General features: G+C 40.0%; 1 protein-coding gene across 1 annotated transcript in view; it reads left to right on the plus strand.

The window, feature by feature from the left end:
- TTLL5 (tubulin tyrosine ligase like 5) overlaps positions 1-7977 on the plus strand; it is a 123644-nt gene extending 115667 nt beyond the window's left edge. Inside the window, exon 33 of the mRNA XM_058807177.1 lies at positions 7391-7977. Within this exon, the coding sequence (XP_058663160.1) occupies positions 7391-7431 (41 nt within the window). The 3' untranslated portion in view covers positions 7432-7977. The remainder of the gene's footprint in view (positions 1-7390) is intronic.
- The last annotated feature ends 2026 nt before the right edge of the window (positions 7978-10003 follow it).

The raw sequence follows: 10003 nt of genomic DNA on the forward strand, positions 1-10003 counted from the left end.
CAGATGATCAGAAATGTCTGAGAAGCTTGAATAGGCCTTCTCCTCTAACAGCCCATCTGAGAGTAGTTATGGGGCTCTGTGAAGAAGCATAAAGGTGTCACGAGTGATCTTACCTCAAGCCACGATGTTGCTCAATGGAAGCGAGAATCAGGCAGTATGGAAACTTTTAACTAGAGTGTCCAGAAGACAATTCACTAGTGGTTAGTGCTGCAACTGTAAAATAGCAGCTGTAGACACTGTTGTGCAGTGGGCTCAGGCTCTTGAGAACAGATCCTTTGAAATAAAAGGGAAAATAAAAGTCAGCATTTCTGCAAGGTAGCTCAGGATCCTGAAACAAACCACCACTACAAGGAAAGTAGCCTCATCTTCATTTCACAGAGGCAGAAGTTTTGGGAGCGGTCTGTCACTGGTGTAAAGAGACAGAAGGCAGAGAGCCTCATGACTCTGTACAGACAGGAATGTAAATTTGAAAGATAGCAAATGGAGGTTATTTGTAGTGTCTGAAGAGACAGGTTCTTAGCAAAATTTGTGGGAGTTTAGCAGGATTTATTCTAATAAAGAAATACTAAGAATTACTGCCTCTAGGAAACATTTAAATTGCTGTGACCTGAGTTTTCACTGAACACCCAGTCGCTAGTGGGTTTCTGAAAATAGGGCCATTATCACATTGCTTTTTTTATTCTGTGTTACTTTGAGGGTCCCTCAGCATGACATTGATTGTTTCCTGTTTTGTGGAATTCAGTTAGTATTATTGAAAAAGGGTGATTTTGAATTAAGGAACCAGTTCTCTTTTCAAAGTTGTCTTCAGAGTATAGCTTGCTGAGTAACAGCTAAGTACTGTAGCTCGTTGTTCAGGTCTGGGTTGTCTTTAGGAGCCTGTGCTTGGTATATGGAGGCTGTGCTTGAGTTCAGATGATGGTCAGGCTGGTAATTTTTGTTTTACTATATATTTTAAGAATATAAGGTGTATGGAGACATTTTGCCATGTTTTGCTGGTTTATTTTCCTTTCCTCTCTAGTGGCATTAGATAAATAATGTGGGAATTTGTTTTCTCCAGAAAGTGAAGGTCTAGAAAAAAAAAGTCATTTTCCCACCAGAATCTTTTGAACAAGATGGCAAGAAATATGAAGGAATTTTTGTAGTTACGTGTCAATCTCAAAATTCGAAATTGTTTCTATTGATTATTTTTCATTTTTGAATATACTAACACAGAGGAGGTTTTGGGGAGACCAGAGGATGAAGAGCAATTTATGAAAATATAGCAGCATAGTCCCAAGCAGCTTTTCTGTTCCTGAATTGGACTCTTGTTTGCAAGAGTCTGGAGATAGGAAGAGTCTGAAAGTATAGTTAACCCCTCTGTGCAGCTGTAGAGTAGATGCTTAAGTTGATTTTATTTGGTTTGGTTAGATATGCAAAGGTTACCAGCAACTGTTGAGTTGCTGTATGAGTGACACCTGTGTTCTTTAGGCTTTTATCCTTCATTTGCTGCCAACTTCTTTAAAGTTTGTGACATTTTTATTTTAAAAGCTTCAGAAGACAGAACACCTCTGGGGTTCTGTTTTGCTGTGACGAAAACATAAGGTACTAATAAACTATATAATTACAAACATGAATCATTAAAACTGTGCAAGACTTGATGGCTCCAAGCTTGACAGGACCTTCATCTTTCCTTTATCAGACTGATTAACAGTAATGCAGTTCTGTTGTGCTGATGTTTATGTTACTAGTGTCCACATAACTTTTCCACTGTGTCTGCTGGGAGGAGAAAAAAACCATAAGAATTAGAGGTCAAAATTAATAATATGCATTTCAAGTTTGACAGTGAAGACTGCTAATTCATGCAAAGTCTTGGATCTCTACCTAGTCTGGTTGAAAACATGAGTCCAAAACTAATTTATTTGTATTTTAGTTCTCTGGAGAATACTTGAGGCAGAAAGTGAGTGTCAAAACTCAGTCTGAAACTAGGGTGAAACTTCTTGAGCGAGTTGGTATAGACTGGATTATATTTCCCATGATTCTTAGTGCTGTAGCTGTGCTTAGTTACAGGGTGATGAACAGTTGTCTGTTTATTTTAGACATTCACCTGCCCCTGTATCTGCTTGAATGCCAAGTCCACAAAGTATGCAACTCTTTGAAATTGTGTTATCATCTGTAAGGGCTTAAAACTGCATCCTGAACTGCAAAGAGACTAGAAGAATATGGGGATTAATAAAATGGTTTGGATCTAATCCGTGTAGAAGACAGGCTGCTATTCTTAATTTTCTCGTGATAACCTTCTTTAGGCTAAGGTTGAGAGCAGTTCCTGAATGCCATCGAAATATGATGGCTGTGTAAGCAGTGTGGAGCAGTGAATGGAGCCTGCTTGTAAACCAGTGACAGTAATGAGCACTTTTGTACTCACTCACCATCTAATATGCTCTAGATTTTTTTTCATTTTACAGGAAATCTACAAGTTGACTGTCTATTTCTGAAGTTTTTTTATCCAAGATTATTGTATGGACCTTCAAAACAAGGTCATATTGTTATATGTCGTTATTGGAGACCTGAAATTAGAGTTAGCATTGGAGGTGCTAAGTCTTGACTGACTGTTGCCTAGCCACAGCTTGAACATTATTCTTGAAGTGCAGCCTCTTTAGATTCATTTAGCAGGTGTGCAAATGTACAAGCTTCTAAATTGTCCTGGTCCAGGAAAAAAAAAGGGCAAGTAAACACAGCAGGCATGTAAACAAGACACATACAAATACTTAATATTTTTTGCCAGATCTAAACAAACAAAAAAAAAAAACATGTGGAATTTGGAGATTGCTTTATCAATGAGAATGTCTCGACTCTCTTGGAGCATAAAGGGTGGGGTTGGGATGTAATATGCACTGTTACCACTGTGCATGGCCTGTGTCAGTCTTCCAGCCATTTGTTACAGTGGGATGGAATTCCCAGCTGCCCAGCCTTGTCCAGACTTCCTCAGCTTCTGCCAGGTTCCCTGCAGCCTTGGAAAGCAGCAGATTGTTGAACACCAATGTGTTTATTTTTATGTTGTTACCACATTCCCAGGAGGAACCTTGACTATGATTTCAGCTGGTCTCACCACACTGTCCAAATCCTTCATCAGGAGCAGCTGGGAATAGAAATCACTCAGGTTTCTACACAGCACATTGCTGGTACACTTCCTCCTTCTCAGTAATCCTGTTAATTCCAGTCTTCATTTGCTACTCTCCTGGTTCTCTGTGTTGTTGCTGTGACTGACTGCACAAATGGTCTTCATTTCAAAAGATGACCTTCAAATGGGCACCTCAAGTAACCTCTACCTCAGACTGCTTTGAAGACCCACGCACAAGGTGTCTTATGACACAAAAGACAAACTTTTGATGTCACTTCATTACTTATCCTAGTCCGGGAATGGAGTCATGATGAGCTCTTCCACATAAATCCTTTCAGAACCACCTGTCTGGCTGAGAAGCTCTGGGTGAATCATTGAAGAGGGAGCTCCTGTGTGATATCCAGCACTTTGCATCAAACTTTTCTGGTGCAGCAGTAATTACAGTATTTACAGTAATTACAGTAATTACAGCAGCATTACAGTAAGTCCCTGTAATGCTGTCTCCATGCAGAGAAAGGATCATTGAGAAATTAGTTCCTTTTATCATACTTTGGAAAGCTGGGCTTGAGTTGAATCCTACTATTGTGCCTCCCTTTTCGGGAGGGCAAAGAATCAGTTACAATGGAGGATATTTAGTTGCACATTTGTTCTTAAAGTTATCGTCCTAAAGCCATTGTTTTTTTAATGCATCACAAAAACATCCTGAATAATTTCTCTATTACTGCTGACTTCCACAGTTTTATAAAGAGAGCACACAGGAAGGGAGTAAAAATAATTTCACTCCCTTCTTTAATTGATCAGTCAGTCCCAGGTCAGATAGTGACACACACACCAAGCCTCTAGTACCAGATGGGCCTGAAGGGAAAGGAGAATGGTAAAGAGGCTTTCTTATTACCCCATTTCTTAGTGCTCTTTGGAGGGGCAGGAAACCATTATCTTATGACTAACAATGAGCAAATATTGATGTTTTGAATGACTACCTTTAAAACAGATACAAGTTATCAGCAGGACATGACTATGTTTGAGTTCTGAGAAAAGTGTATGTAAGTCTCATTAAGCCTCAGCAGAGTGTAAAGTGCTGCCAGAAGCAGCATTCCAGGCCCTTCTCAGATGAGAGCATCCAACTCAGCCATCGCCTCTCAGATAGAACTGAGGGTCGGTGTTCGCTTCTAATCATCAGAAATGACATTTAGTCTTTCACTTGTGAGAGCAGCCTGCCTCTCACATCTTTACTCAACTTTTTGCCTTTCTTTTGTCAAAGGAAGGGTTTTTTTCCTGTTGCTGCTGATCTCATGCCACTGAAAGGACATTCCACATCTCAGAACTCTTCCTGAGAAAGCAGGAGAAAATGGAAAGAACAGTCTTTAGAGTCAGCTTCCCTATCTAAGAGCTAGAACTCAACTTGAATTTTAGGAGCCTTTTCTTCTGACAAACTCAGAAGCAGGATAAGTGATGGTTGTAAGCAATTGGGATTTTTGCCTGATGGGAGGCTTGGGCACTGCTTGTTCTCAGTAGTGAGGTGATGGTGAGCTGCCTGTGTTTCCTTGCTGTGTTGGAAATGTCCTTCAATATCAGGTGTGCAAAGACACAGGAGAGGTTATATAATATTTTGGCTGCTTCTGTCTCACATCTGGTCCTTTGGCATTAAGCTACCCATAGAGGGAATGACTTTGCCCATCCAAATTGGATTTTGTTTTAATCTGGCATTGTTTTATTGAGGCTAAAAATAGAAGCCAAAATGTGTGTGAGTAGGCTAAAAAGTGTATCTGAAGTTATGAAATGAAATGTGGAGAAGAACCAAAGAAGAGGGAGCCACAGTGAACCAGGGAGTAGAGAAGTGAATAAGAGAAATCCGAAAGAAAGCTGTCAAGTACAGAAGGGCATTAGCAGTGGGGTTGAGTGTTACATGGGGAGTAGGAAGGCTCATGCTGACTTCCACTGGTCAGTGAGTCTGCTCGCTGCTTTTTTATGCAGGAAGACTTCTCTGGAATACAGTTGAATGTACTGTTCATGGCGTACACATCACATTCCCCACACACACTCAGACATCCAGACCTCGCCACCCCCCAAGAAAATTTTCATGACTTGGAACTGCTGCTTTCTCTTGCCTGCCTGGTCCAACAAGTCAGGTTGAAATTGTGCCCAAAATATGGGGGAGGGAAGGCTGGCTTTCTGTTGTCAGCTGTCCTGGCTTGCTAGTGTCAGTCACCCGTAGATATAAATAAACCCCATGTATTTATTGCCTTTCTTAGTTATCCTATGTATTATCAAGGGAATGCTGGGCATCATTCTAAGATCAGAAATTCACTCTGGGGTAAAAAAAAAATTTGAATTTCTAGGATAATCTTAGCTTTTCAGGGAGAAAGAAAGCTCCTGCTTTCAACATTAGATTCAGGAGACTTCAATAAAGGTGCTCAGTTCTCCTACAAACTTTCTGTGGGTAAGATGAAACTGTCCCAACTAGCTGTAAAAAATATTAGCATGGGCTTCTGACTCAGTACTGTCACCTCGCCTTGTGCTTGTTTCTGTCTTATTCCTGCAGCTTGGAAGCACACTAGATTAGGTGCTGGTTTGTGAGCAAGGCTATGTACATCTGTGCTGGGGAAGTCTATATGGCAATGAATTTCAGTGTGTAGATATCTCTTTAATGACTTCATGCAACTCCTTTGATTTTTTTTGTGATTCAGAATTCTATCCATAAAAGGGAGATAATCCTTTTCTTCCCACTGTGACTGTTCTGAGTTTTTAGGTGCAGTCATGGGTGACATAATAGTGTGTAAACATGTGGACAGACATATGGGCAGATACTTTGACACCTCATGGCAGGCAGAGAATAAAGGAGGTTCATGCTGTTGTACGTGGTGATTCACAGCAATGACTCTTTATCACTGGGGAGAATCATTCCTTTATGTTGGCTTCTGTCAGCAATGAGCTCTTTTTCTGTTCCCACTACTCAACCAGAACCTCCAAATACTCAACTGCAAGGAGGTGGAATGCTCACCAATAGCTTTGAAAAACTTCAGAGCGTTATATACATTCATTTTTATGAAATCAATGAATTGGCTATGAGCACCACTCTTGATAGGAATGTCCATATTTACTTGTAGACATAGGAATGCCCTTCTCTGTGCTGAGTCCTCAAGGTACAAGAATGTACAAGAACTCAAGGAAAGTGATTTTAACTCAGTTTGTGAGAAAAGACAAATTGTGCAATGCATTTCTCTAGGAATAGGAAGGCTCAAACATCTTCAAAACGGGAAAATGAGGTTGAAGTTGGCTGCCTTCTCTCATGGGCCTTTGTTTCCTTAATTTCAGCGTATTGCCAAGGGATATGTTTCTGGACTGGTATCCTGCCTTAATGCACATGGTTGACAGTTTGGTTCCTACTTCAGTTTTCAAGCTTTCTGTGTGGTGACATAGCTGGCAATTCCACTTTCTAAACGTCTTTCCAGATCCTCTGTGTTCTGTGATGTTCGGCTGTATGCTGTATGTTTCAAGGAGAGTGACTGTATTTTCTTTAAATATAGCAATATTTTTAATAAACATCTCTCAACAAATGTCACTCATGTTTAGGAGCAAGCTGATGTGCTAAATACACAGGACAAGCTCTACCTACTAGATTAGCTGTAAAATGCAAGCTGTCCAAAATAAACTTGGTACATTTCTAAGTGTTTTGTTTTTTTCTTTTTCAAGGGCTAAGTATGTTTAAGTAAAAGAAGTGAAGATGACATTGACGTTTTCCCATAATATGCCTAAATAGTAAAATGCTGCAGTATGTAGAAGTCAAAACTGTTTCTTTATAATAATTGGGTGGGGAAGGGAGCCACATTCCATATTGCCAATTTGTTTCTTTTTAAAGATCTACCTTTCACCCCCTCAGCTCTCCTGCAGCAAGGTCCTCAGCATGTGCTGGAGTGGGGAAATAGACTCCCATGCAAGCAAATGAGTAAAAGACCCAAAGAAAGAGATAAAGCATACTGATATGGGAGAAAGATTTAGAGGAGGGTGCATGTGAAGAGATGAGTCACATGAGTCAGAAACAAGAGTGAAGAAGGTATTCTGGTGCTTGAAAGGAATACCAAGAGTACTTTTTCACACAGTAGCTTACTAAGTTAGGTTTTGTTATACTGGTCTCTGATCTCATCTGTTGTGGCAGAGAGGTTGTGTGGTAAGGACACTCAGGTTTCTGGTGATGGCTGAGATTTGCAGAGCAGGGCATCAGTTTTCCACGTTGAACAGTCCTCCATGATTACTCGAAATCTTTGAATAAAAAAACTTTGGTTTTTTTCCCAGCTTCTACTCGCAGAGAAGGATTAACACAGAACTCCAGGTGAGGAATCCCAAGAGTTGCTTCAAGTATGGGACAACAGAAGAAGCAGCAGCAGTGACTTCACACCATCACATTCCCATATCAGGCAAAAAAGAGAGAAGAGGAGACCTTGGTGAGAGAACAACCCACTGAAAAGAGTATCTAAACATCTGTGAAAGCAGATTGTGGTGATACACCTGCAAGCTGAGATGAATGAATGCTTCTGGGAGCTTCTGCTGCTGAGTCTTTGTCCCTTCAAGGGACAAATCACTAACTGTGAGATCTTTCTGTAAGACAAGAGATCTTTCCTGCAGCTATTCTTCCTAAAGTCCAGGTTTGAACATAAAGTCTCACTTGCTCAGCCATTTCAATCTGTTCTAGTCTGGTAATAACCAAGATTCCATACTTTCATCACATGGCAACCATCAGCAGAGAAAAATATTAGAACGTGTGACTGGAGATGTCTGTGTTGGTTGCCATCTTGAATTTTGGCACAGAGCCATAGAAATTAACAGTTTAAATAAAGTAATTTCATTTGTTTGTTTTGGTTATAATTTCAGTTATTAATTCACACGCCCAAAATATTTGCTGTTGTTATACTGGACAGGATTTTAAATCTGTCTTTGTTTCACTGTAAGATACTTGTATTCTGTGTGGCTTATTTTGTATTTTGATTTCTGTTTGTTTAGACTTTGTAAACTCTTAAAATCGGCTGATGTTTTCAGACCCAGGCTTGAACCCCAAGGTCCAGGTGGCTCTTATCAGTTGCAGTAGTGTCTTGGTGAAGGAGTTCAGTTAAAATTTGCCTAGTGTTATGAAAATTAGTTTGCTTATGTTAGAAAATAATGTCAGCAGCTGGAAATTGTATTGGAGAGAAGATCCATCCATCCTTAAAATGAACAGGAAGCAGCTTCAGCTCTGGCTCTTTGTTGGTGCCAAGTTAAAGGAAAACTCAGTATTTTGCAACTTCTCCCTTGTCCAACAGCAAGGGGTGTGATTGATAGTTCTCAAAGGTAAAAAATGTTCTATTGCTTGTATGAGAGTCTTCAGAGATTGGATTCAACATCCTGGTTGATCTCTTTTCTTACTCCACTTTCCTCTGTCTTTTGTAGTTTGTATAGTCAGTGTTAAGAGGTCATTCAAATCTGTTGACAGGTAGATAGTCATCAACCCAAAGGACTGACAAAAGAAACTATGTCAGAGAGGGAAGGTGTTTTCTCTTGAAACTATTATGTTCCTGTTCACTCTTGAATTCCACATATTTTCTGTCACTCAAGACCAGACAAATTGTGAGAAGGTTAAATAATTATGTTAATACCTTATTAGTTTCACCATCACTCACTTCAGGCATGAATTAATAGGACAGAATATGCATTTTTCTGTTTCTGGTACACTCCCACATGTGACACACTGAATACTTCACTTGTTTGAAGTGCAGCTCTCTGATACAGCTGTTCCCTTCCTTAGCTTCTTTCATTTCCATTAGACAGTCATGATCATGTTCACTTTCTTCACATTTTTGTTGGCTCATGATTAGTGAAAGTTTAGTTGCAGAAGTTATTTCAGACTTGTGCACATTCTTAGCAGCTGTGGGCTTCAGGACCGTAGGTCTGTCTTCTTACAGCCTACTGTGCTATGCTGATATTGGCTATTGCCTCCAGCTCGTTCAGAGGGGCTATTTCCATGTAAGATTGAGCTTCAGTAAATAACAATTCCATTCCTTTCTTCCTCCCAATGGATCTGAGTTATCTTTATTCCACTGGGTTTTATATACAGGATTCAGTAGCTGTAGGATATACATCCTTATGGACCTCTCATCTCTGCTTTTGTGTACTAGTTTGTTTGTTCAGGTTATCACAGCCACTACTGAAAACTGTAGAGAGGTTTGTAGGATAAAGACTTAGCTCAGGAAAGGTGATTGTCTTATAGGAATCTTCGTCAGAAGCAACATTCTTACATATTTGTCAAGAAAATTACCAATTAGTGCTGGCTTATTATGAACACGGGTGAATTGTTTTGTCAGTTTTGCCAGTCTTACACCCACTCATTTTGGGATAATGATTTGAACTTGGTTACAGACATTTTTCCTCAACTTCTTTGTATTGCATGTTAGATGCAGCCAACCCCCACATCTGTAACTGTGATGACTTAGTAGCAGCATATTAAATATCCTGTTTCTGAGATTTTTTAAATATTCAGGAAAATGCACAGTGTGATAAGACTCTTATTTTGAAGGGATGCATTTTGTCAGGAGCAGTGAGGACTTGCATCCTTTTCCCTGAGAAGATTTTTCTCCTGCTTCAGACAAATGAAAAAAAAAACAACCCAGGAGTCTCAAGACTGGTCCTTTACCTAAAGCCAAACACCTAGACCATGAATCCCTGTTTATTCTCAGGATGTGCTCAGCCAGAGCATCAAATGACATAGCAGTATTCCTTTGTCTTGAGCATCTGCTGATCCCATCTCTGAACACAAATGCTGATACACTGGGAACATGTGCAATAGAGAACAAATTGTGTGATTCCAGTCGCTTATTTCTTCCACCTCCCTGTATTCTTCAGCCTGGAGTCCATATGTCTGTGCATGGTGGGTACTGT

This window comes from Ammospiza caudacuta, chromosome 6 (genome assembly GCF_027887145.1).
Source record: "Ammospiza caudacuta isolate bAmmCau1 chromosome 6, bAmmCau1.pri, whole genome shotgun sequence".
Taxonomy (NCBI): Eukaryota; Metazoa; Chordata; class Aves; order Passeriformes; family Passerellidae; genus Ammospiza; species Ammospiza caudacuta.